Consider the following 26,486-nt stretch of genomic DNA (forward strand, 5'->3'; position numbering starts at 1 on the left):
GGCGGGGCAAACGGTGCCAGAGAGGTCATCCCGCCTATAGGGGGTGCCAAGCGAGCCAGGCTAGCACCCTAACCCAGCAGCAGACTCTTGCATTCACCAGTGCTCGGGATCTTGGAATCCGGTGGCAAGTAGCTTCTCCAGGTCAGAAGTTCCGGATCTCTGGGGGCAGAGACACAAGAGAGGGGGAAAAGCGAGGTCGGATATGTAACCAGCCCAGAAATCCGCCCGCTCGGGGGAGCCAGACTACTTCCCTTTGAGGTGACGCGAGAATGGGCGGGGTCTGGCCTCCGCGCCAAAGCGAGGGGAGGTCCCGGTTCGGGGGCGGGGTTAGAGGCTGGCAGACCCGGCTGTCAGAGCCCTCTGACACCACTCCGGCTTCTTGGTTAGCGCCCCCACTTCGTCTCCCAGGGTGTCGGCTCCCTGCCTGGACTTCGCCGTTGGGAACACGGATTCCCCTCTGTCTGGGAGGAACCTTTCCTCCCTCCACCTCGGCTTTCTCCACAGGTGAAGCCTCCATGGAGCGGCTCCTGGCCCAGCTGTGCGAGACCAGCGTGTTGCAGCCGCTCCCGGTGTGGGAGGGGGACACCACGGGCCACTGCTTCACCCAGCTGGTGCTCAGCGCCTTGCCCCACGCGCTCCTCGCCGTGCTGAGTGCCTGCCACTGGGGCACCCCGAGGTGGGTAGAAACAGGTGCAAGACATCTGTCCATGTGTGCCTGCAGACCTCACCTGAAACCCGCATATCCGAGGCAGTTTAACCAGAATAGTGAGGTCTCCGGAGTCGGGCAAAAATAGAATAGGATCTGGGCATTAGCACTTTGCAGCAGTGTGGCTCTTTTGGGTCAAGTTACCGGTCTTCTCTGGGCCTTATAAGCATTATTGGGAGGTTAAATCAGATAATGCTTTTAAGCATATAGCGCCGTGCCTGGTACATTTTTAAAGGCCAGATGCTTGGTAGAAAGCATCACTTCTGTAGATTTTTAGATGCACAAACCCAACTGCCATGGATTGGAGGCATAATTGAGTGAACAATGTTTTTAGACGGAAAGGATAACTTGTGTTGAAGTTGTAGGATCAGTTTATCACCACCACTTCCATGTATGAAAACTGTGTTCCTTGGGGCTCCTGGGTGGCTCAGTCAGTTAAACCTCCCACTCGATTTCGGCTCGGGTCATGTTCTCATGGTTATTGAGGTCAAGTCCTACATCGGGCTTTGTGCTGACAGTGCAGAGCCTGCTTGGGATTCTCTCTCTCTCTCTCTCTCTCTCTCTTTCTCTTTCTCTTCCCCCTCTCCCGCTCCTCCCCTGCTCACACTGTCTCTGTCTCTGAAAAATAAATAAGTGAACTTAAAAAAAAATTTTTTTTAATAAAAAAGAAAACTGTGTTCCTAGACTAAGAGAGGCATATGTAACCAGCTGGAGAGGAAGCAGTTAGTAGAAGAGAAGAGCAAAATCAAAACTTTAGTCTTTCTGGGTTTGGGTCTCTAAGGTGCAAGTGCCAAACCCACTTTGATTTTGTATTTATTTCCTGTATGACTAGATATGTCTAAAGTTACTGTTACTCTGGCTACTGACAAGGCAGGAGAGAAATCTAGTCTCTGCCGTTGAGAGTCCCTAGTCTGATAGATGGAATGTGTCCCTATCCAAGACCAGTCAGGGCTTATGAATCTCTCCCTTCAGGAGGAGAAACTTGGGATCTGCTTGGTCTGGGGGGGCGGGGGGGGGGGGGACTCTTGATTTGTATTTTACACAGAATGAGACAGAAGTCTAGAGAGGGTTAGTCAGCACAGACATCCAAAACCTGCTCAGAGGTGTATCTATTAAACACAGTTCTTTGGGAACTCACAGTCTAAGGAGCAGGCAAGAAAGACCATCATATAATCAATAGAAACCATGGTTATCTCATTTCACTTACCAGACATTTTGTACATTGCTGAAAAGGTTTAGAGAGATCCAGAATCTCAGACAAGAAAAGACATTAGAGGGCTTTGAGTCCAGACTCCTTACTGCTCACTGTAGAAATGAGGAAAATGAGATGCAGAGAGAGAAGGAGACTTGCCCAAGGTCATAAGACTGGCTGATGGCCAGCTTGGGACCTCCAAGGGCCCAATGTTCTGTCCCCACATCTTAGAAAATAAAATACTTAAAGGTTGACTTATATTCCGATATAAAGCACTCCACATAGCTGTGGTTAGCTGGACTTTTTAGAGGCAATCCAAAGCATGCTAATCTACAGGTAAATTTTTTCAGTAATCCAGCCTTGCTAACAAAGGGAATAATAGATTTAACCTCACTGTGTGAACCTTCAAGGCCTTCTAATATTCACTGCTACAGGTGTGTTATCCTGTACTTGGTTTTCAGTGTAGACAGATCACCCTTTTGTTCGCTAAAACTGTTTTTTGCATGCCAAGAAGATAGAGACAAAACTAAAAAGAGGTTTTTCTTCAGCAAATGGAGTCACGGAATACGATCTATACCACCTTCTACAACCATTGGAAAGACAGAGAGTAGAATATTCTGAGGCTTCATAAAATTTAGGCTATAGTATAAGAGTGTAGAAGCCATATATAAGTTCATCTAATTGTGCTTCAGGTGAATTTAAGGGTTATTTTAGGTAGATAATTTTATAAAAATAAATACTCATTCCTTAGTTGTTATCTGTGTGAAAATTTAGGATTTTAAAACCTTTTTATTTTCATTTAAGTAATCTCTGTACCCTACATGGGTCTCAAACTCACAACCCCAAGATCAAGAGTTGCATGCTCTTCTGACTGAGACAGCCAGGTGCTCCTGGGATTTTTTTTTTTCTTTTTTCTAATTAGTCTTCATGTTCCACAAAACCTTAACTAAAAATTGTTAGTTTCTGGGGCGCCTGGGTGGCGCAGTCGGTTAAGCGTCCGACTTCAGCCAGGTCACGATCTCGCGGTCCGTGAGTTCGAGCCCCACGTCAGGCTCTGGGCTGATGGCTCAGAGCCTGGAGCCTGTTTCCGATTCTGTGTCTCCCTCTCTCTCTGCTCCTCCCCCGTTCATGCTCTGTCTCTCTCTGTCCCAAAAATAAATAAACGTTGAAAAAAAAATTAAAAAAAAAAATTGTTAGTTTCTGTGGCAAAATAATGGTCAGAAATTATATGGGTAGATTGGAAAATGGATTAGGTTGTGACAGGGAGACTTCCTGGAGGAAAAGCCCTGAATTTCAGAGTAAAATGGGATAGAAATAAGGTGTACAAGGCAGGAAAGGGAACTGACTACCTCTAGGTAAGTGAGTTATTATTTAATGTCTGGGTCTCAGTCGGCCATTATGTGCCTCCTTTTCTTTTGCCCCCTTGTCTCTAGGAATCCAGATTACATCCTGCACTGCAGTCCTGGCTGGCGGCTCCGACTTGCAGCTTCCTTCCTGCTCTCCGTCTTTCCACTGCTAGACCTCCTTCCAGTTGCTTTGCCACCAGGGGCAGGCCCAGGGCCAATAGGGCTGGAAGTGCTGGCAGGGGGCGTGGCAGCTGTGGCCTGGACCAGCCACTGCCTGGCCTTGTGGGTGTTGGTTCATTCCCCTCATGGCCACTCCCGGGGACCCTTGGCCTTGGCTCTGGCTGCCTTCCTGCCAGCCCCAGCCCTAGTGCTCACCCTGTTATGGCATTGCCAACGAGGCACACTTCTGCCCCCACTTCTCCCAGGACCCCTATCCCGCCTATGCCTTCTCATCCTGCAGCTGGCTGCACTCTTGGCCTATGGACTGGGCTGGGCAGTCCCCGGGGGACCACGGGAGCCCTGGGCCCAGGAGCCCCTCCTGTCCCAGGAACAGGAACCTGAGATAGCTGAAGATGGGGAGAGTTGGCTGTCACGCTTTTCCTATGCCTGGCTGACACCCTTGCTGTCCCGAGGGGCCCGTGGAGAGCTACGGCAGCCCCAGGACACTTGCCGCCTTCCACACAGGCTGCACCCCACCTACCTGGCTCGAGTCTTCCAAGCATGCTGGCAGGAAGGGGCCCAGCTGTGGAGGGCCCTGTATGGGGCCTTTGGGCAGCGCTACCTGGCACTTGGACTGCTAAAACTGGTGGGGACCATGCTGGGATTCTCGGGGCCCTTGCTGCTTTCCCTACTGGTGGGCTTCCTAGAGGAGGGGCAGGAGCCACTAAGCAATGGCCTGCTCTATGCCCTGGCGCTAGCTGGTGGGGCTGTCCTGGGTGCTGTGCTGCAGAATCAGTATGGGTACGAGATACGGAAGGTGACACTTCAGGCACGGGGGGCTGTGCTGAATATTCTGTACCGAAAGGTTTTACAGCTGGGGCCCAGACGCCCTCCTGCTGGGGAGGCCCTGAACCTGCTAGGTACCGACTCTGAGCGGCTACTCAACTTTGCTGGGAGCTTCCATGAGGCCTGGGGCCTGCCCCTGCAGCTGGCCATCACCCTCTACCTGCTGCACCACCAGGTGGGCGTGGCCTTCGTGGGTGGTCTGATCGTGGCACTGCTACTGGTCCCTGTCAACAAAGTGATTGCCACCCGCATCATGGCCAGCAACCGGGAGATGCTACAGCACAAGGATGCACGGGTTAAGGTGAGGGGCTACTTGGGGTCCCTCAGCAATCCAGAGACCCCGCCCAGCATCCTGGTCCCCAGGTCCTCCCATGCACAGTGCCTGAGGGCGTTAAGATCTCAGACTGCTAAGAGCTAGAAGTTAAGAGCTCAGACTAGAGAAAGACAGACATGGGTTCAAATCCCAAATCTACCACTTACTAGTTTCATCATCCCAGACAAGTTACTTAACCTCTTTGGGCCTCTGTTTCCTCCTCTAAGAAATGACCATAATTATATTAGGTAACACTGGGTACAGGGCAAGTCACAAAGTAAGCACTAAATGAACAGGACCCATTAGTAATACTATAGTATTAGCTTATACAGCAATCCTAGGAGGTAGGAAGTAGCCTGTCTGGACCAAATGGGTTTTTAGTATTAGTGCTAGGACCCGAGCCTCCTGCCTCCTCATCTAAGGGCACAGACCATCCCGTAGCCATAGTACAGAGGCCTGGGAGAACCCCAGCTACCTCTAAGGGGTGGGTTGTGGGGGAGGGAGTAGGTCAGTCTTCGGTCTAGACCAACGCTAGGTGAGGAGGGTCTGGCTAAGTCAATTCTGGGTTCTGCAGTGACTGAGGGATGGCAGGCCTGGAGCTCCACACAGCATAGTTATCAGCCTCTTCTGGGAGTAGCTCAGAGTGCTAACAGGGAGGAGGACTCTCATAGTTGGTTATGGCCCAGGGCCTCTTCCCTTACCCATGACAGCTACAGACTAGATCTCCAGCACCATCTGGGAAGACTCCCAGTGCCAACCTGGCTTGCAGGCTGGGGATGTGTGAGTGTTGGGATCCAAAGAGTTTATCTGGCCCTTGCCCGTCTTGCCTGGGCTCGTTGGCCTGTCTGACCCTGGGTTTTGTTGTGGCCTCTTACACCTGTATACTCTAGCCATGGGCCATACTGGTGACTAGCTCCTGAAACCATCTTCTTCTGGCTTTGGGAAGTAGTCTTAGTCCCTCATCTCATGGAAGGAGTGCTTTTACCCCAGTGTGGTAACACCCCTGTAGTTTCTATCACTTCATCTCCTAGGAAGGTGGGGGGGATTCCAACTCTGACTTGTTCCCTGCTGGAGCACACATGGAGGAGAAGTAAAAGACTGGCAGGGGAAGCAACTCGGGGCTGAAAGGGATTTGAAGGCAGGGTTTCAAGTTAGGGCTGAGGTGGGAAGAAAACCAGGGCTAGGAAGTACAGAGTATCTGGGAGCTTGGAGTACTTGGCCTCCTCTGTTAGGAGCTTGGGGAAGACTGGGTAGAGGAGAATGGACACACATGAGCAGTATTTCCACTTCACACTGCCCTCTGGTCTCTATCCCTAGCTCATGACAGAGCTGCTGAGTGGCATTCGAGTCATCAAGTTCTTCAGGTGGGAGCAGGCCCTAGGGGCCCGAGTAGAGGCCTGTCGAGCTAGAGAACTGGGGCGACTCAGGGTCATCAAATACCTGGATGCAGCCTGTGTGTACCTGTGGGCTGCCCTGCCGGTTGTCATCTCCATCGTCATCTTCATCACCTATGTTCTCATGGGGCACCAGCTCACTGCCACCAAGGTGAGGACCAGGAGAGGAGGGGATGGCTGTAGCAAAGCGTGGAGAGAGGCAGCAGCCAGAGACTGCGATGGAGTTGGGAGGTGGGCTCAGACCCTCGGGACTACTGGGAAGGAGGATCCCTGGCTGCCTTACCCTTTCCTAACCAAGCGGGAATTCTCTGAAGTTTCTGGGGTCTCAGATCTATAACCCTTTCTCCTCTGTGAAGGCATTCCTTTTTTTTCCTCTCTTCCTTAGGCCCAGTCTTCAGGCCTAAGTCTCCATGTTAGGTCTCCTGATCCCCATTCTGATAGCCTTGGGCAAAAAAGGTCCATGATGTAGTGCTGGCTCTGGCCAGGGCCAGATGATGTCTGTCCTTAGAAATTCTGAGAGGGTCTCAGAATGCGCCAGGCCTCTGTGCTTATTGAGGTGCTACCTGGATCCCTGGAGGAACATCTGGGATTTCTAGGATTCTGAAGTGACTACCTTTGCCATCTCTGACCCAAGGATTTTCTAGCCAACCCCTCAGTTCTGCTGCTGCTGCCCTGTTCTTCCCTCCACACACCTGTCCACAAGGCCACCCATAGAGCAGGCCTTCAGATAGCTCCTGGGCTTCAGGTGATGCTTCATCCCCTTTCTATCCTACTTAGGTGTTCACGGCATTGGCACTGGTGCGCATGCTCATTCTTCCCCTCAACAGCTTCCCTTGGGTGATTAATGGCCTCCTGGAGGCCAAAGTGTCCTTGGACCGGATTCAGCATTTCCTTGACCTTCCCAACCAGAACCCCCAAGCCTACTATAGCTCAGGTAATGGGAAGCTAAAGGGAAGAACCTGGCACAGGGTGAGGAGGGAACTGTAGCCCCGAGGATGCTGTACATAGGTGCTGGCAAGAAGAGCCAGAGGCAGCAGAACCCAGGCAGAGCAAGTGGCCATTTCCTGCGGGAGAATCCTCAGACCAAGATAGGCTGAATTAGCACTGGGCAGGTAGATACAAGACAAGCAAGCCAATGACACACTCCTGGTTTACCTCCCCAAGTAGGTAGATTGTGCATTAGAATCCCAAGTTGAGTGCCTTTTTCCCTGTTTAGATCCCCCCACAGCACCATCTACGGTGTTGGAGCTGCATGAAGCCCTGTTCTCCTGGGACCCAGTTGGAACGAGCCAGGAGACCTTCATCAGTCACCTCGAAGTGAAGAAGGTTTGTTGGTTAGACAACCTAGGGGAGTCCCCAGATGAATGAGAGAGATGCGGACTCAGTGACAGATAAGCAAGGATGGTGCCAACCGTAGCTAGGTGGCCTACGTCTCTAATCACTGAGGGAAAGACTGGAGGGGCTGTGGTGAGCAGGTCTACACTTATCTCTGACCACCCTCCCATTAACACAGCTTTGTCAGAGTTGTCCACTCTCTCCCTGGTCTTTAGACAGGTATATCCTCCTAGTGCAGGCCAACAAGTATGTCTGTCTCTCCATTGTCCCTCAGAGGCCAGCAAGTTGAGAACAGACCCCAGAGCTTATTCAGCATCTGCCCCAGGCTGGGACCAGGGGAGAGGCCCAGGAGTCTCTTCTGAGAAGGATTTTGCAAAGAGGGTAGATAATCCTCTATTTAGCCTGGTGAAAAGGAATCACACCTTGTGACTCACACCATAGCATACACCCTCAGACAAACACTTGAAAGAATATTCCTGGCAGGACAGTGACTTCTGTTTACCCAGCTTCTGAGTTTTCACTCTTTTCTGACCCCTATCCAACCCTTTGCCCCACAGCTCAACCCAGCATTCTCTAGTCTCTACCACATTTGGCTCACATTTCTGGCATGGGCTGTATATTTTGTTTTTCTTAGTTCAGGCAAGACAAGGCTGGAATTTTTCAAAGGAATTTTACTAATGTGTCGGTTGGGGCTTTTTGGATATAAGTCATAGAAACAGGAGCTAGCTTAAGCAAACAGGAATTTATAATGAGGATATAAAGATGAATTGCAGAATCCAAGGGCATGCATGCAGCTGGATCTCAGCAGCAACCCAGAACCAGGACTCAACTCCTAGAACTTTCCTTCTGTCTACTTCTCTCATCTGCCTCCTGCTTCTCTCAGTGGACTTGCTCTCCACTGAGCAGAAGATGTGACTGCAGACAGCCCTCCCACTTACAGGCTAAGCCAGAAAAAGGGAGAATTCCCAGGGGAGGGTCTCAGCTTGGTCTGGTGGCCACTCAGACACGGGTCAATACTGGCTGACAGATTGGGGGCATTATAGAGCTTCTGAGAGCTCTACTTCTTTCTTAAAAAGAGGGATTTTTTTTTCCTTTTTGTGCAGGGAGATAGCCCCATGAATGTATGTTACCACTAAGAAATGAAGGGAGAACAGAAAATTTGAAACTGTAAATCACAGAAATGGGCATCTGTGCAAAGTACTGCCTTTTACTCTGAGATAGCAGAAGTCTAGCCACAGGTGGACATAGTTAGCCCAGCATCCAGGCCCCAAAGCCTGGAGTCCCTCCCCTCCCCTCTCCTTCTGGGCTCCCTACCTTGACCTTTCCTGGGAAATTCTGGGCAGATTTCCACCCATTCTCTCTAGCATACTCTCTGGCTTCTCTCCAGAGGCCCTTCACACAGACGGTGAAACTGATCGCTCCTCTGAGTGGGGAGTAAAGCACTATACTTCTCTAGGTGCTGCACAGTGTCTCTGAGGCATAGCTCAGCCTGAGGGCTGGAACATTCTTTCCTTACAGACTAGTGGGGGCCCAGAGAGAACCCTCTGTGGAATGTTTGGCAGCCCAGGGCCTCAGGAGGGAGACCTGATACTTACTGTCTGGCTTCCTTGCAGGGTGCCTTGGTGGGCATCGTGGGGAAGGTGGGCTGTGGGAAGAGCTCGTTGCTGGCCGCCATTGCTGGGGAGCTCCACAGGTGAGCAACCTCTAGTGTCCCGCTGTCCTCAGCTTTGACCTTCAGCAGACACTTGCCTAGTCCCTGCCATGTGGTGGACACCATTTTAGGGTCCAGAGATGCCAAGAACAAGACATTGTCCCTTTCTTGGGAGAGTTTTCAGTCTGGAAAGGGAAAGGCAGTCAAGAAAGTGAGTTATAATCATCACACCAACGTGTTGCAAGTGGTATAATAGTGAGTGAAGAAATAAATGGAAACATCCTGCATCAGCCGCTATTTCAGAAAATGTGGTTATGCAGGGAGGGATCCAGAGAGGAGCAGAAGTATGAAAGAAGGGCTTTTGTCATGAGAACGAGTGAGTGCAGGGTGGTGGCCATGCTCTCCTCTGAGCTTCTGAGCACATCCAGATCTGACAGCTGCTTGGCTGTACCCAAAGAGCAATTTCTTCCCTTCCCAGACCAGAATGACCCCCCTCCCCCAGCCTCATTAGGACGCCTCAACCTCAGTGGCTGCCAATTCAGAGACCCATGTGACATGAAGGGGGACCTGATGTAGAAGTCTAGAGACTTCTAGACTGATGGCAGTCTAAAGAAGCTTCTGGGGGGCAGGGGCTGGGTATGGAGGGACCCAGTGGGAGCTGGCTCCCCATGCTGCTGGCCCTGCTCTATGCAGGCTGCATGGACGGGTGGCAGTGTGGGGGCTGTCCAAAGGCTTTGGCCTGGCGACCCAGGAACCGTGGATCCAGTTTGCCACCATCCGGGACAACATTCTCTTTGGGAAGACATTTGATGCCCAGCTGTACCAGAAAGTGCTAGAAGCCTGCGCCCTCAGTGATGACCTCAGTGTGAGTGCCTGGCCCTGAAACCTCCTGGCTACCTGTTCCCCCATGTCCCTGATACCTCAAGTCAGAGACTTGCTTCTCTGGGAAGGGGTTGCTTTTAGTCAAGCACCATTAACCAAAGACTGGCTGTTAGGTTTGGTCCTCCCAGAGTGTCCAGCTGCGTGGTTCCCCCTTCTGTGTAGGACCCAGAGCCGTGGTAGTGATGGGGTGTTCCACACAGCCACTAAGGGAACCCTGAGGCCTCTGAGGCTAGGGGAGGGTTCCCTCTCAGGCTTCGCCCTACATAGGTTTGGTTCTGATTCAAGAGGCTCCCCCACCTCCCACTTAGAGAGAGGCTTAAGAGAGTCAAGAGAGTCAAGGTTACTCTGGGCAAGTCCATTAGATCCCCTATATCCTATGTACTAAATTTAGAGGGATGAGATTCCAGATTTCTCCTGTGACTTTCCCACTCAATCCCATGTTCCCTGTAGGACTATTATCACCACTACCCTGTCCAGGTAAATGTGGAACTTCCCTGGAAAAGAGGACCTTTAACATTGACCATGGGGTATCCTATGCCCATGTATCATTTATTTCTTTTTCCCTTTTTTTTTTTTTTTAGTTCATTTATTTATTTTGAGGGAGGGGAGGGACAGAGAGAGAGAGGGTGAGAGAGAATTCCAAGCAGCCTCTACATTTTCAGCACAGAGCCCGACTCGGGGCTCAATCTCATGAACCATAATATGGTGACCCAAGCTGAGATCAAAAGGCAGATGCTAAACGCACTAAGCCACCCAGGTGCCTCATATCATTTGTTTCTACATCAAGCATTTCTCAGATGTCTGCTGGGTACTGGGAACTGTTCTAGGCACTAAGAAAAAAGATGAATTACAAAGCTGTTCCCTCAGAAGGAAAAGCTGTCTGGTAGACCACAGGTGCTTCCTCTGGTATGCATACCCCTTAGCTAAGGGGACCACTCCTGAGGCCACAGGAAGACTTGGGGTACATTCCTTCTCATTCCTTCTGGAAAAACCTATGAAAGCTATCACACTGATTTTGCCCATCATCATCCTTGCCTGTTAAAAAGGCAAGGTAGTGAGTGGGACAGGGTGGTTAAAAATCTATATTCATGTCCTACTACTTATGAGCTGTGGAACAACCTTGGGCAAGGTAGTTACTCTGAACTTTGGTCTCATCTGTGAGAGACAAAAATACCAACTTCATGAGGTCGTGGGGATTGGATTATTGGAATTATGGGTTATCCCCTGTGGCTTGCTCACCCAAATTCAAGTCTCCTCAAGCTCCCTGGCTCTCTTGACCCCCTCTACCTCTTCCCTGCAAAGAGATGGAGTAGAAGGTATTGGGGAGCCCACTGACCAGTGCTGGGGGGCCTTTTCTGTCAGATCCTGCCTGCTGGGGACCAGACAGAGGTGGGGGAGAAGGGTGTGACCCTCAGCGGGGGACAGCGGGCCCGGATTGCCCTTGCTCGTGCTGTCTACCAGGTAAATTAAAGATAGGGGAGTCTGCAGCCTTGGAGGGAGGGGGGGTGGAGATATTTTCATTAGCATCTGGTTTCTTTCTTCCTTACTTAATGTTCCTGAGGTGTTGGGCCCTTGGCCACCCCATCCCCCTTTTGCAGATTGAAGGCAGAATTAAAGGCTCTTTAAAAAGCATTGTGTAATTTGAATTGCTGGGACCCAGCAAAGCTGAGCACAGGCCTTGCTTGACTGGAGGGAAGTTCACCCTCAGCTCTTACCTCCTTCTCTTATGCTCTAAGGGTAACCCCTAGGGTTCCTCTCAATTGTCTTCTCTACCTCAAGATTGTGTCCTAGGAGAGGTCTGGGTTCTAACCAGAGGACCTGGACTTGGTGCCCATTGTGCCCCTACCTCTCCCTAGGAAAAGGACCTCTATCTCCTCGATGACCCTCTGGCTGCTGTGGATACAGATGTGGCCAACCACCTGCTGCATCGGTGCATCCTGGGAGTGCTGAGCCACACCACAAGGCTGCTGTGCACCCACCGCATCGAGTACCTGGAGAGGGCGGACGTGGTGCTGCTGATGGAGGCCGGGCGCCTCGTACAAGCCGGTAATGTGGGCCACAAGGGTGGGAGCCCACCCAAGGAAGAGAGCCGTCTGCCCAGGTGTAACAGGGGCAGGTGGACTGTCACATGTAGACTCTGCCACCTCCTCCGTGTGTGGCCTGGGCCCCTGTCATCCTTCTGTCTCATGAAAGACCCTGTCCTGCCTTCACAGAACTGGTGGGAGGCAAGAGAGGAAGAGAGAAAGGAGCACGCTGGTGCAATGCCAGTGGATTTGGGACTTGGGCTGTGTAACTGGGTGCTTTGGGAACACAGAGGCCCAGGATCTCTGAGAACACTCTTGTCCTTTGAGAAGAGAAAGCAATCAGGTTTAGAATAGTCTTTTTATTAAAAATACATACAAAAATCAACAAAAACCCCACCTCTGATGGATTATTATCCAGCGGGACATGACCGTCTGCAAGTTCACTAGGAGAGAAACAGGAGGAAATGAGGCTCCACCAGAGTTTTAAAAATTTCATGTGACATGAGGAGAAAGCTCTATAGTTAGGAGAGGTGACTCTGGAAGAGTGCTCATGGGTGGCTAGGACTGTCCTTCTGGGGGTGAACATTTTCTGTCTGTGCTGCTTGGACTGCAGACACAGAGAGATGGACTTGAGGGTCCTGCTCAGAGTCTGGGGGTCCAGGGCAGGGCCCTGCTAGGGAGGGTCAGGGAAGAGGTCCAAAGAGAACGGGAAGCGAATTGGCAGGTGCATTGAGAAGGGCAGAGTACATACCCAGGACAGCCCCATGCTGATCTCCCTGTTGCCTTCCAGGGCCTCCCTCTGAGATCTTGCCATTGGTGCAGGCTGTCCCCAAAGCCTGGGTTGAGGATGGACAAGAGTCTGACTCAGGTATGGCTCAGGGGTGAGGAAAGAGCTTGCCTGTCACCACCATACTGTAGAGCTACATTTTCCTCAAAGCTCCCCTGCCCGTCTGCAACCCTGAGGTTTAACTGTTGTCCTGCAGACATAACCCCCATCCCCACCCCCCACCTCTCTGATCCTCACAGCCACAGCACAGTCTGGTCAGAACCTGGAGAAAACAAAGGCGGGGCTGGAAGTGGAGAGGAACATATGTGGCCGCCTGCTGCAGGAAGAAAGCAAGAAGGAGGGTGCTGTGGCCTTCCACGTGTACCAAGCATACTGGAGGGCCGTGGGCCAGGGCCTGGCCCTAGCTATCCTCCTCTCGTTGCTGCTCATGCAAGGTTGGAGTGAACCCCAGAGCCCCTCATCCCAGCACAGCCAAGGTCCCCATCACAGCCATCTCTTTGTCCGGATATTACAAAGCCCTGAGACTCACCAGGCAGGGGCAGCAGCTGAGAGAGTCCCAAGGGCGGAAGGGGTATACTCTGAGGCCATCTTCTGATTTGTACCACACCCCCCCATCCCCCAACTAGCCCTGACTCTGCAAATGCCAGATCATGCACTCCTCAGAGCTAAAGGGTGATAGGCACACTGAGGAGGACATGGGATAGTTGCAAGGTGAGGAGGGCCAGGGGGGTGAAGAAGAGTAGAAACCAGAGTCCAGGGCAGAGGAAGGGGGTGTTTGAAGGGAACAAAAGAATGGGTCTCACTTACAGCTTTTCCCTCCCAATCCTCACCCAGCCACAAGGAATGCTGCTGACTGGTGGCTCTCCCACTGGATCTCTCAGCTGAAGGCAGACAAGAATAGCTCCCAGGAGGCACCAGCCCCCAGCAGCCCGGGATCCATGGGGCTTCTCTCTGCCCAGCTGCTCCTCTTCTCCCCAGGAAGCCTCTAGTGAGTGGCTGGGGCTAGAGCAAGCCTGGCAGTCTCCCTGAGGTGTTGCCAGGCAGGGCTTGAGAGGTAGGGGGCTGGTGTTCCAGGGGTGTGTCTTCTGGTGGGGAGAGCTGGCATGGGGGAGGGGAAGGGACACCTGGGGGGCCCTACTTTTGGTTACCCACAGCCCCCTCCTCACCACCCAGCACCTCAGTGTCCCCACTGCCGAAAGCTGCCCCCAATGGCTCTTCAGACATCCGTTTCTACCTCACCGTATATGCGACCATTGCCGGCGTCAACTCCCTCTGCACCCTTCTCCGGGCAGTGCTTTTTGCAGCAGGCACCATCCGAGCGGCCGCCACCCTGCATCACCGCCTGCTTCGTCGAGTCCTTATGGTGAGGAGACGGGAGGGTGGAGGTGGCATGAGGGAGCCCTCTCAGTATCTAGGCTCCATTGGGGCCCCATCCTACCTCCTAGTCCTCAGAAAAAGATAGCCCTCACAGGAGGGTACAGCACTTGACTCAGAAGGCCTGGAGAGCCTTCTACACCTGGAGAGCATCTACCTACATTCAGACCCAGTTACTTAAGCCTATAGCTTTCTCATCTGTAAAATGGGGAGAAGAGAATCTTTCTCAGAGTCACTTCTGTTCTGGACTTCAAGTGCAGAGGCCTGAGTTATTCATGGAACATAGGACACCCCTTAGATCATGAAAGATCCTTTTTTAATTTTTTTTATCTGCTCCCTGTTATCTGCATACCCTATTTCCATTTCTGTCCTTTCCTTGATAAGCAACCATTCTAAGTGTGGTTAGTTAGTATGTGTCTTTGTGGGATTTGAAAAAAAATTTTTTTTTAATTTTTTTTTTCAACGTTTATTTATTTTTGGGATAGAGAGAGACAGAGCATGAACGGGGGAGGGGCAGAGAGAGAGGGAGACACAGAATTGGAAACAGGCTCCAGGCTCTGAGCCATCAGCCCAGAGCCTGACGCGGGGCTCGAACTCACGGACCGCGAGATCGTGACCTGGCTGAAGTCGGACGCTTAACCGACTGCGCCACCCAGGCGCCCCGAAAAAATTTTTTTTAAATGTTTATTGGTTTTGAGAGAGAGAGAGAGAGAGCGAGAGAGAGAGCACGTGCATGGGGGAGGGATAGAGACAGCAAGAGAGAATCCCAAGCAGGCTCCAAGCTGTCAGCACAGAGCCCAATGTGGGGCTGGATCTCACAAACCCAGAGATAATAACCTGAGCTGCTATCAAGAGTCGAGAATCGGATGCTTAACCGACTAAGCCACCCAGGCGCCCCAGTATATATCTTTGTGTTTGTCTTTTTGCAAATGCGTATGTTTTGTGTGCCAGCATTTTTATAAATGACGATCCATTTCTTACAGTTTTTATTTAGGACTGTTTCTAAGATTGATCCCTGTTACTATGTGTATATCTAGTCTGTTGCTGACCCTGTAGACTTACGAGGATTAAATTAGTACATGGAAAGTGCTTAGAATAGTGCCTGACACATACTACTCAATTAGTAATTATTGTTAATGATGTTGTTCTTGTTATAAAGCCCTTTCATGTCCGTTACCTGGGTTTCATAATAACCCTGTGAAGTAGGTACTGTTATCCCCATTTTGCAGGTGAGGAAACTGAGGTTCTGAGAGTGAAGTGACCTGGGCAAACCTAGTTCTGTGAAGAACCAGGCCGTGAACCGGGTACTACATAGGTCTTCCTGTTGCCTGTCAGGTAGTAGCTGCCCACTGTTCTGCCTCTCCTCCAGGAGCAGGGCATCTTCAGGCTGTGATAGAATTCCTTTCTTATAAACTGGCTTTAGGAGGTGCTTCTGAAAGTCCTTTGCCCTAGTCCCCTGCCCTAAGAGGATTGTTCCCCAAGTAAAGGCAGAGAGTTGGGGGGATGGAGAAGGTGAGGAAAGGGACGGGCTGTCTTTGAGACAGTCCCTCACAGTAGCCATCTAAACAGCTGGTGGTTGCTGAGCACTTACTCTAGGCCAGGCAGGCTGTGCTAAGCACCTGACTGCTGTATGTGGCTTTCAATCCTACCAGCAGCCTTGGGAGCTACCATTCTGTTATTATCCCTGTTTCTGAGATGAGAAACAGGGGCCTTTAAGAGATTAAGCTCCTTGCCTGGAGTCTCCCGGTTACATCTAGTAACTGGCAGGGCTGGAATCCGAATGCTTAGCCATGAGATAATACTGACTTTGACTGCTGTCCTTATCACTCTGTCCGCCCACGGGTAATCAGGATGTTCCTCCTGACATCTAACAATCTCACTCACTGGCCTGAAGTGCCCGTCTTCTAGCGAGAGACTGGCTCCCTGCCCTTGAAAGGGGAGTAGGTATGTCTTGCATGGAGGTAGAGGAATGGCCAGCATGGCCTGTTAGGGTCACCACTGGCCAGAGGGATGGGATAGTATCTTTCCCACCCTGGGGTAGTCTCCCTCCAAGCTCCACATGCCCCTCCTCTCTGCCCTCAAACTCTGGGAACATTTTCCTATTCTGTACTTTGGGCCTTTGTCCCCACCCCACCATCCCCCAGTGCTGTTCCCAACCCCTCTTCTGCCAGGCCCTGCCTTTGTGCAACCACACCCCCTCTCCCAGGCGCCAGTGACTTTCTTCGAGTCCACACCCGCGGGCCGGGTCCTAAATCGCTTCTCCTCCGACGTGGCCTGTGCAGATGACAGCCTTCCCTTCATGCTCAACATCCTGCTGGCCAACGCAGTAGGCCTGCTGGGCCTCCTGGCTGTGCTGGGCTCCGGCCTGCCCTGGCTGCTACTGCTGCTGCCACCTTTGAGCATCATCTACTACCGCGTGCAGCGCCACTACAGGGCCTCGTCCCGGGAGCTGCGGCGCCTGAGCAGCCTCACGCTGTCTCCCCTCTACACCCACCTGGCCGACACCTTGGCTGGCCTCGCAGTGCTCCGGGCCGCCGGGGCCACTCACAGGTGTATGAAGTCTGCCTCTCCCAGCCACGGGGAGTGGGGGAGGGATGAGGTGCCAAAGGAGGGGAGAAGGACCCCTGAGAAGAAGGGCACGTGGGTGCGGTGCCCTAGGGGAAAGAGGAAGGAAACAGAATAAAGGGATAGTGAGGCCAAACACTGGCCCCTCTATACCCCTGAGGAGAGGCCTGTGGGTGTGTAGATCAGCTCCAAGAAAGACGTGTTTCGGGGAAGAAGTCTGGATGGGTCAGTGCAACAATGGAGTGGCCTTGCTTCCCTCCTGGCCTTCACCAGGTTTGAAGAGGAGAACCAGAGACTCCTGGAGCTAAACCAGAGGTGCCAGTTTGCTGCCAGTGCTGCAATGCAGTGGCTGGACATTCGGCTGCAGCTCATGGGGGCCACAGTGGTCAGTGCCATCGCGGGCATCGCCCTGGTGCAGCACCAGCAGGGCCTCGCCAACCCAGGTGCCACCTCTCCCCTCAGAAGCTTCACTCTCACCTCAGAAGCATGTTGTCCCCTCACTCCAGACCTCTCCCCACCAACATTTCACCTCCCACCCAGGGGTCCTGGGAGGAGTGTTGTGATTCTCATTGCCTGAATTGTAGAGTTGAGGAAACTAAGTCCTAGGGAGAAACTCGCCCAGGTGGTGGTGGGTCTGGGACTAGAACTGAGTCTTCTAATCTTCACCCCTTTCCTGCTCTTCCCCATCCCCAGCACTCTGTCAGGCCGGTCTTCCATGGTCTTCCCTTGCAGCCTCTCCAGGCCCATTGTGTTCCCTTGTGGCCAGCCTCCTGTGGTTCCTATCTAGGTCTTGGTGTCTTTCTGCTTCTCTGCTGGCTTCCTTTACATGCCCACAGTCCATGGTTTGAAATTCTCCTGTTCTGCCCCACCCCTGCTCCACATGCACCCCCGTGTGTAGGCATCCCTTAGTGGCTTGTGCTCCTCTCCCCTAGGACTGGTGGGCCTGTCACTATCTTACGCACTTTCCCTGACGGGCCTGCTCTCGGGCCTGGTGAGCAGCTTCACGCAGACAGAAACCATGCTGGTGAGCGTCGAGCGACTGGAGGAGTACTCCTGTGACCTACCCCAAGAGCCCCAGGGCCAGCTGCCACGGGTAGGCCTGCACCCCCGCCCCAGGCCTGGGCACTGGAACCCCGGAGGACCCTCCTACCCTCCTGACATGCCCCATCTCTCCCCCACTTCCTTTCCTTTCGCTCCTCACTGTCTTTCTCAGCTCCTCTCACGTCCCCATGTGATCCCCCATTCTTCACAGCTTCCCTCATCTTTGTGCCCTCATCGAGAGGGCCCCATCTCTGTGGCATGCGCCCTTTCCTCTCACACCAACCCTTTCTCTTTATTCTTCTCTCCACTCTCCATTGCCCCTCCTCCTCCTGATTTCTTCCACCTCACCTGTCTCCCTCTCTCTCCCACCCACGGACCCACCAGCTGGGCATTGGCTGGCTGACCCAGGGGAGCGTGGAGTTCCAGGATGTGGTGTTGGTGTACCGGCCAGGGCTGCCCAATGCCTTGGATGGGGTGACCTTCCGCGTGCAGCCTGGAGAGAAGCTGGGCATCGTGGGCCGCACGGGCTCTGGCAAGTCTTCCCTGTTGTTGGTGCTCTTCCGGCTGCTGGAACCTAGTTCGGGGCGAGTGCTGCTGGACGGTGTGGACACCAGCCAGCTGGAGCTGGCCGAGCTCAGGTCTGGGGGAGAGAGAAGAAGGGAACCAGACTACTGGCACTGGGAGGAAGGTCCAGCTAGGAAGGCTATATATCAGTTCGGGGCAGCCAGGGCCAATCAGGGGCGGGATGGAGCATAGGACAAGGAGGTGAGGATGGTGAGCTCCCGGTGATCAGGTCCAGACTCATAGCTGTGGTCTCAAGGTCTGCAGTCTGACCGACCCAGGCCCACCTTTCCAGCTTCACCTTCTATTTCCCAGCACATAGCCTCTGGTTGAGACCCACCAGTCTGTGCCTCCTGAACCCGAGCCTACCAAGGGCAGTGCCCCATACTGATGCCCTCAGCTCTGATGCTCAGCAGGCGGTGCTTGGGACAGCTCGAGACCTGGGCCAGTTGCCCCTAGCCACAAGTGGCCTCTTCTGGGGCTAATCATCTCCTTACCCCCAACCTCCAGGTTTACCTAGTATCATTTTTGCTGGGTTTCATGGTATGCACGAGGTAGGGCAGCTCTGTCTTCTAAAGTCCAATACTGATCCCAAGGCCTGGCTCTGCTCTTCCTGTCTTCTTTTTTATTTTTTTTAAATTTTTAAAAAAATGTTTATTATTTCTGAGAGAGAGGGAGACACAGAACCCAAAGCAGGCTCTAGGCTCTGAGCTGTCAGCACAGAGCCCAACATGGGGCTTGAACCCACGAACTGCAAGATCATGACCTGAGTTGAAGTCAGACACTTAACCGCCTGAGCCACCCAGGCACCCCTCTTCCTGTCTTCTCTTACCTGTGGTGGCCTTATCTTATAGCTCCACCATATAGCTCCTCAGGACCCAATTCCAGGCCCACCTCCAACCTTGAAGTGTCCCCTACCCATTCACACTCTGGTCATTCCTTGCCACTGCTGCCCCAGTGGCTGCTGGAGTCAGGCCCACACAATTTATCTCACTCCTGCTCTCCGTGTCTTGTACCTCAGTGAGATGTAAGTTCCTTAAGGATAGAGTCAAGGCCTTGGATGTCTTTGATATTCCTCTTGGTACTGGCACAGATCTAAGTATGTGGCTGGCCAACTCGGGACCAGAGTGGGAGTTATGTTCGGGTCTTGCCCCAAACTTTCCCAGAAGGGCTAGCTAAAATCCTGTGCTAGGAACAGAAGTGGCCACATCTCTAGTCAGGACTCCATGTCCTGTCCCCACCTTATCCCCCAGATCCCAGCTGGCTGTCATCCCCCAGGAACCCTTTTTGTTCAGTGGGACTGTTCGGGAAAACCTGGACCCCCAGGGCCTGCATGAGGATAGGGCCCTGTGGCAGGCCCTGGAGCAGTGCCACCTGAGTGAGGTGATCATGTCCATTGGTGAGTACTAGGTCCTACCCTGTGGTGGCAGGAAGGAGCAAGGAGGGAGCAGGATGAGGCCCGGGACCTGGGAGTGAGGATGCTGTGCCTTGCAGGTGGTTTGGATGGTGAGCTGGGTGAGGGAGGCCGGAGCTTATCCCTGGGGCAGAGGCAGTTGCTGTGTCTGGCCAGGGCTCTCCTCACGGATGCCAAGGTAAGGCAATAGGAGGAGATAATTAAGAGGGCCCAGAAGAAGGGAGGGGACAGTCAGGGTGAGGAAGTGAGCTGGGGAGAGGTTTTGAGAGACTAAGACAGCTTTCCTTTTAGAGCTCGAGGTGGGGGATCTGTAGGCTGGGCTGGGCTGGACCTGGCCAGGAGGGATGGTGCTTAGGTCGGAGCCAAGGCTAAGCCTCTTCCTCCCTTTCCTCCCCAACCCTCCCCACATGTTCCAGATCCTGTGTATTGATGAGGCCACAGCAAGTGTGGACCAGAAGACAGACCAACTGCTCCAGCAGACCATCTGCAAACGCTTTGCCGACAAGACAGTGCTGACCATTGCCCACAGGTGTGCCCGCATCCAGAGTGAGAATCTAATCAGGGACTATGGTGACATGAACCCAGAGCCTCCCTTCCTTTCAGGGACCCCAGGGCTCAGGGCTCTGGAGATTCCAATCCCTCGTGAATCTCAGCTCCTCGTTCTCCAGGCCCTTTATATAGTAACACATTGTCCAAGGGTATCTCCAGCCAGGAGCTAACACCTGTGGGGCAGACCTGTGCTGTCCAGGGGACGACAGGAGGGACAAGCAGCTCAGCTTTCTTCTTTAGGGCCTTGTCCTCCACTCCCCACTGACCACCTTCTCCCGTACAGGCTCAACACGATCCTGAACTCTGACCGGGTGCTGGTGCTACAAGCGGGGAGGGTCGTGGAGCTGGACTCCCCTGCCGCCCTGCGCAGCCAGCCCCACTCACTGTTCCAGCAGCTGCTACAGAGCAGCCACCAGGGATCCCGCTCCTCTCCCTGAGGGCCCTGAGCCTGACCCCCCGTCCCACAGTCTTATCCTGAGCAGGTACAGAGGTGCTGGCTTGCACCTTGCTTACGTTCTCCTTTGTGGCTCTACCTCTCCCTCATTTCTCAGAGGGGAAAAGGGGACCCTGGGTTCTCCTTTGGAAACTGTGCTTTCTTGGGGAACATAGTCCTGAGGCTTCCCCAGAGCCAGGCCTCTGCTCTGGCCATCTTGCAGCTGGGATTCCAGGCAGGTTTTTCTGGCAAAGGAGCCCACGTGCACTTTCAGAGTTTTATTTGATAAAATTTCCATCTTACAGTCTATGTATTAAAAAAATAATATTTCTGGTGTGAGGCTGAGGTCCCTCAGTGTGTGTACCCCAGGAGAGGGGTGGCGAGAAAGGGCTACTCCAGTCTGAGAAGCCAAGGAGGTGAAGGTGGGGGCCGGAAAGCCCCCACCTCCATCACAGTGCTGTGGTCTTTCCAGGCTCAGGGGGCAAGTCAGGAGACAGGGAGAGCCCTGCTGGCAGCATGCTAACCTGACACTCTTGATCCTGGCGTGCTGGAGCATAGTGTGGGGCAGGGAAGCAGCAGGGTCCAGGGGGGCAGACACCCCGGCGCCAGGCCCTCAGGGTCAGCAACATTGTGGACAGGACCAGAGCAGCAGTGAGGGCCCCAAATACCACCACGGCCACCAGGCTAGCTGCACCTAGCCCAGCCTCTTGCCTCCGCACCACCTCCTTCACTGAGATGCGCAGCAGACCTGCCCCCACACTGTAGGGGACAGGCCCTGTGGCAGGTACCGCCACAGCTGAGGTGGGCCCCAGGGGTATGTCCACTGTGGTGGCAGGATCTGGGACTGGTAAGATGAGCTCACAAGTCTTGCCGCCATAGCCACTGGGGCAGAGACAGTCAAAGTCATGGACACGGTCCCGACAGCGGGCCCCTCTCTGGCATGGGCGGCTGGCACAGTCATCCAGGTTGATGGTGCAGAAACGTCCAGCAAAGCCCTCAGGGCAGAGGCAGGAGAAGCGGTTTATGCCGTCCAGGCAGGTGGCGCCATTGGCACAAGGCCGCATCAGACAGTCGTCTACATTGACCTCACAGCGGGCACCCACGAAGCCGGCCAAACAGCGGCAGGTGAAGTTGAGGGCAAAGCCCTGGTCGTCCTGGCACTGCCCACCGTTCCGGCATGGAGAGCTGCAGTGGGAGTGAAAGACGCTACTGATGCCAACTTGGCACCTGCAGGGTAGCCCAGGTCAGCATCCTGACCACCGCCACCCTTCTACCCCCTTTCTAGCTATGTCCCCTTGAGCCACTGTCTCCGAGCCTTGAACGCCTCATTCTAAAAATGAGAATAAGGGGGCTTCTGGCTGGCTCAGGTGGTAGAACATGCAGCTCTTGATCTTGGGGTTGTGAGTTCAAGTGCCACATTGGGCGTAGAGATTACTTAAAATCTTTTTTAGAAAATGAGAATAGTACCCAGCTTCCCAAACTGTGAGAGTTAAATGAGATAATCCAATGTCAAACAAAGGCCAGGCTCAAGGCAAGTGTGCTATTATTATCCTCATAAGCTCTCAGGCCTGAGGCAGAAATGAGGACAAGTCCAGCCCTGCAGCCCCATTTCTTCATTCACAGTGAGGCACAAGGCTGCTGTGTGCAACATCTTTAGGGGCTGTGTGCCAGCTTTCCCGAGGTAAAGTCCTACGTCCTCAACCTCCCCACACCCACCTTCCCCACCAGAGCAGCCACACATTGATGAGTTACACCTCCAGCTCCTACAGGTTTTTGTTGTTGGGGAAATGGTTCCGATGGTACCCGAAAAGTTGAGAAACTCTGAACTGGGGACACTTTGGCAGACTGGGGTTTTATCCTCAGGTGCCCCCATGTGGGACTTCTCCTCAGCCCTAATACTTCACCACCACTCTCTCTACAGTCCTGCTTCTTCTCTGTCACCAGACTGTCCCTTAACCTCCCACTCACCCCCAGGCCAGCACTCACCCTGCCTGTTCACAGGGTCCAGCCTTGCGCTCACAGTCATGCCCATGGAAGCCTGGTGGGCACACACAGTGGTACTCGCCGCCCCCATCATAGACACACTGGCCTCCATTCCGGCAGGGGGTCTGCGTGGTACAGATGTGCTCGTCTGGAGAGAGACCGGGAAGGCTCTGGGATAGCCCCTCATCTGGCACCCAGACCTGCCCAGGCCCCACCCAAAACTCTGTGGGCGTGACTTGCACTACAAACCCACCCAGAGCTTGTATGGTGCGGTGTGGGGAAACAACACTGAATCGGACTCTGGAGGCTCCTAGCGCTAGCACTGTCAACCTGTCTCAAAGTGATGGGGCAAGTTGTATCATCCATGGGCCTCAGTTTCCTCATTTGTAAAATGTGAGTATATTTTCAGCAGCTGCCTGGCTCACCTCACAGGATTATGTTGAGGCCCAATTTAGGCAACAGGTATAAAGTCTAAAATGATAAAATACCATGTATTTGAGGGTTTGAGCCAGACACAATAGGTATTAAATCTGGATGGATTTTTTCCTAAAACACACAGGGTCCCCAGCCCAACAACTAACCTCTCTACTCCCCTACCTTTGTCACAGAATTTGCCCGCCCAGCCACTGTGACAGATGCACTGCCAGGGCTGGTGGCAGGTACCGTGCTGGCAGCCAGGCATCCTCACACAGCGCTCACAGTGCAGCCCCTCCCAGCCTGGGTCACACCTGATGGGGAGAAGCACAGGAGCAGGGCTCTGGGTAGGGGAATCTGAGGAAATGGATGAGGGAGGACCAGATCTTCTAGAAAACAGGACCTATGAGAGCCCCTAAAGGGAAAGCAGGCCTATCCCAGGTAGGCATAGGGTTCTACAGGGTCAGAGGACATACATATGGAATCAGACCATCAGACGCCAGCATGCAAGTCCTCGTTCTGCACTTTGTCTAACCTTTTTGGGCCTCAGTGTTCTCATCTGTAAACTGGAGATATGCTTGGCAGGGATGGGTTGACGAAGAAATTAAGATATTTGTAAATAACCCCAGTGCCATTCCTAGCATGTCTGAGGTGCTCAGAAATGGTTTAAAAAGAGTGACCTTGAAAGGTCATCAGGACTATCCTCCCATCCTAATTTCAGGACAAAGGTCTGAACTATTTCAGAGTGTCCCAAACACTGCCAGCCCCTCCGGCCCCTTGCTCTGTCAGCTCATTTCCTTATGTGCACTTTTCTCCTACTACAGACTTTGCCCATCCCCCACTCCAGTGAGTCAATTACTCAAATGCATCAAGAAAGATCCTCTTTCCTGAGTGCTTCTCCACAGCAACCCTTCCGGAGCTTTTCTCAGACTAAACCCATTCTCTTTATATCATTATCTCCCCCCTTTCCTCATGGGCCCCGATCTCCAAACTCTCTCAAGCTTCAGGTCTTCCTCCTGGTATCTTGAGGAGGAACATTTCAGAATGCTTGGATCAGCCTTGGGAGGGTAAAAAAGTGGGGAGGCATAAGCGAGAAGCAGCATTAAGAGAGGCAAAGCAGAGAACTGGGGGTAAAGGAGAGGCTGACTAGTCTGTCCTGTGGCCATGAGGGAATAGGGAGTGAACAGCAGGATTCTAAGCCCCTAGACATTCTGCCATGGGGCTTGACCTGGTTGTGGGTGTGGACCTGCTGGGAAACGGGGAACAAGGGGGTTTGGGAGCACGTGTTCGAGAGAGCTACCTGCAGGAGCCGTCAGGCGCGCAGCAGCCGTGGGCCAAGTCACAGTGGGAGCTGCAGTCATCGGCTGCAAGAGATTGACGTAGGACGGGTGAGACCGGGTTAGGGTTCGTCTCCCTGAGATGCGGGGCTTGGAGGACGAGGGGTCTCAGTAATTGGGGAGCTCCCCTTTGGGCTCAGGCAGAACAGAGACTCCTCGAATTGCAACGGGACTACCTGGGTCTCGCCAACCCCGCGGGTCGAGCGGCTGCAGTGCCGTCTCTGGCCGGCAGAGGTCAACGCGCAAGCGAGGGATGGCCGGGCAGGGCCGCGACCTGAGTCCGGGGGCGCGCTCACCTCGGGCAGGCTGAACGGGTGCCCCCAGGATGCACAACAGGCACACGAGATGTAGGCAGCGGCAGCCGCTGGGCATGGTCAGCGCCGGCCCCAGGAGGACGGACGGATGGACGGCCGGACTTGCGGACACCTGTGGGACGGCACAGGCTGGGAGGCGGCCGGACCTGGATTCCGGTTCTGAGTGATAGGAGCCGAGGGGGAAGAGGGGCGTCCGGACAGAAGGAGGTGGGGGCAGCAGGAGGGCGGAGGCGGGGAAGACTGAGCAGGCGAGGAGACTGGAGACAGGAGCCCGGGAGTGGGCTCTGTGGGAAGGAAGCGAAGGATGGGCAGCGCCGAGCGAGGTCAGGCGCTGGAGGGGCCCGGGCAGGGAACGCAGTCCGCAAGGAGGACTCCGTGGGGATGGGGACAGCGTCGAGAGATAGCCTCGGGCACGAAGGGGACGCGGGGGCCGGTTCCGGGCAGCGAGCAGTCTCCGCCCCCCACCTCAACCCCCCTCCCCCCCGCCCGCCCCGGGACTTGCTCCCACGTTCCCTTCCTATCTCCCCCGCACTCGGTTCGGCCGCGGCGCGGGGCCTGGACTCCCCAGAGCGCCCCTAGCCCTGCGCGCCCCTGCGCTCGCGGTGCTCACCTCGGGCTGGGAGGCAGCGCGCCCCGGGACGCAGAGCGGGGCCGGATCCGACGGGCTCCGCCGAGGGCCGGGGCGCTGGGCCGCCCCTAGCGGGCCTCGGGGACGGGCGCCGAGGCGGCTGCCATGCGAGCGGAGCGCTCAGGAATCTGGGGCTCAAGGCGGCCCCGAGCGGCAGCGGCTGCGGCCGCTCCTCGCGCGCGATCAGGCCGCCTGCCAGGGGCGGCGTGTGCCGGCGGAGCCCGCCTCCCCCTCCCGGAGCTGCCGCCGGCCCGCCCCCCACCCGCCCGCGTCGGGCGCCCACCCCCGGCGACGCAAGGCGCACACCTCGCCTCTGCGCTCGCCGGTTCCCTGGCGCCCCCCGCGCCCCCCGGGGCCTCCACCCTCCGCTGCCACCTAACCTCTCCGAACCTCGCTTTCTTCAAAGAAAGGAGGAAATTAGAGGGATCTAGATGGAAGCAGACTGCCAAGTGCCGGCCAAATGTGCACAGCCGTTATTCTCCCATCTTGCATCCCCGCTATCCTGACCCGCGCCCCTCACCCAGTGCCCCACCTCTGCTCTCGCCAGTCAGCTTCCCATCACGCTTCTCTTTTATATCCCTTGTACGCTTAGGGCACCCTTGCGCCTCCAGGCCCTCCTCCTGTCACCAGCCCACGCCTCCTCCGTTTGTAAATCCTACATCACCTGCTTCGTCGGTCTGCTCTTCTCCTCCTCCACGCCCTCCGCTTCTTTCTTCATTGCCATCCGCGGCATTCCAGGATTGACCCTTGCCAGTCTAAGGATCAGCCTCATCCCTCCCTCCGTCAGATCTGTCTTTTCCACCCCATCCCTTTCTGCGACCACTACTGGGAAGACTTTCTGGACGGGAACGCCCCTGACTTCTGTAGATGTGCCCCCCGCAAGTTCCCACCTCTGTACTCGAGTCATATCCATTCTTGAACTCAGGCTAATTGTCAACTGCCCAAATCCAGAGCTCATACTGAGAGAGTTAATCTGGAGGTGGGGGAAGGACTACTCCTCCAGGCTGATGGCTCAGAGACACCTGTGTAAGGCAAGGACAGGAAACAATTTCCTGTTCTCGAAGGGCAAGAGGGCAGAGGGCAGGGACGCCATTGCCCATCTTCTAGTCCTTCAGATCAAGATTTCACCATCTTTAATTTCAAAACATTGGAAGGAGGAGTCCCTAGCCCGTGTAGAGCAGCTGCCTACAGACACCCGCAACACACAAGGGTGGAGCCCCCGGACTAATTTTTCTTGC

At 54.1% G+C, this 26,486-nt stretch overlaps 2 protein-coding genes across 6 annotated transcripts; one reads left to right on the plus strand and one right to left on the minus strand.

Moving 5' to 3' along the window:
• Positions 1-20,911, plus strand: ABCC10 (ATP binding cassette subfamily C member 10). 4 transcript variants are annotated; one of them, XM_086706926.1, is made up of 22 exons: positions 1-141; positions 505-676; positions 3,332-4,550; positions 5,880-6,107; positions 6,734-6,890; positions 7,173-7,282; positions 8,905-8,984; positions 9,636-9,807; positions 11,187-11,285; positions 11,681-11,870; positions 12,639-12,716; positions 12,875-13,069; positions 13,470-13,623; positions 13,809-13,998; positions 16,216-16,559; positions 16,848-17,017; positions 17,507-17,667; positions 18,000-18,253; positions 19,430-19,575; positions 19,671-19,768; positions 20,007-20,119; positions 20,423-20,911. In XM_086706926.1, the coding sequence occupies exons 2-22, from the start codon at positions 516-518 to the stop codon at positions 20,574-20,576; spliced, it is 4,473 nt and encodes a 1,490-aa protein (XP_086563052.1). In that variant the 5' UTR covers positions 1-141; positions 505-515; the 3' UTR covers positions 20,577-20,911. The 4 variants fall into 4 exon arrangements, 3 of the variants coding, with proteins under 3 accessions (XP_086563052.1, XP_086563054.1, XP_086563053.1); XM_086706928.1 differs by lacking the exon at positions 1-141 and adding an exon at positions 158-258; XM_086706927.1 differs by lacking the exon at positions 1-141 and adding an exon at positions 305-382.
• DLK2 (delta like non-canonical Notch ligand 2) lies at positions 20,836-25,453 on the minus strand. Of its 2 annotated transcripts, XM_086706929.1 has the most exons (6): positions 25,231-25,453; positions 24,603-24,732; positions 24,270-24,333; positions 23,153-23,283; positions 22,559-22,703; positions 20,836-21,757 (listed from the first exon to the last, which is right to left on the minus strand). In XM_086706929.1, the coding sequence occupies exons 2-6, from the start codon at positions 24,676-24,678 to the stop codon at positions 21,022-21,024; spliced, it is 1,152 nt and encodes a 383-aa protein (XP_086563055.1). In that variant the 5' UTR covers positions 24,679-24,732; positions 25,231-25,453; the 3' UTR covers positions 20,836-21,021. The 2 variants fall into 2 exon arrangements, with proteins under 2 accessions (XP_086563055.1, XP_025781456.1); XM_025925671.2 differs by lacking the exon at positions 25,231-25,453 and having other exon boundaries at positions 24,603-25,070.
• Between the last annotated feature and the right edge of the window lie 1,033 nt (positions 25,454-26,486).

Source organism: Puma concolor, chromosome B2 (genome assembly GCF_028749965.1).
Source record: "Puma concolor isolate L17-30 chromosome B2, mPumCon1.1.hap2, whole genome shotgun sequence".
Classification (NCBI taxonomy): domain Eukaryota; kingdom Metazoa; phylum Chordata; class Mammalia; order Carnivora; family Felidae; genus Puma; species Puma concolor.

Bases quoted from the DNA above. Each gene is read 5' to 3' on its own strand.
- ABCC10 (XM_086706926.1), top strand. From the start codon at position 516: ATGGAGCGGCTCCTGGCCCAGCTGTGCGAGACCAGCGTGTTGCAGCCG. The intron at 677-3,331 runs GTGGGTAGAAAC...CCTTGTCTCTAG, and splicing joins TGCCACTGGGGCACCCCGAG to GAATCCAGATTACATCCTGC. The intron at 17,668-17,999 runs GTAGGCCTGCAC...CGGACCCACCAG, and splicing joins CCCAGGGCCAGCTGCCACGG to CTGGGCATTGGCTGGCTGAC.
- DLK2 (XM_086706929.1), bottom strand. From the start codon at position 24,678: ATGCCCAGCGGCTGCCGCTGCCTACATCTCGTGTGCCTGTTGTGCATC. The intron at 24,334-24,602 runs GTGAGCGCGCCC...AATCTCTTGCAG, and splicing joins ACCCGTTCAGCCTGCCCGAG to CCGATGACTGCAGCTCCCAC. The intron at 22,704-23,152 runs GTAGGGGAGTAG...GTCTCTCTCCAG, and splicing joins GGGCAAATTCTGTGACAAAG to ACGAGCACATCTGTACCACG.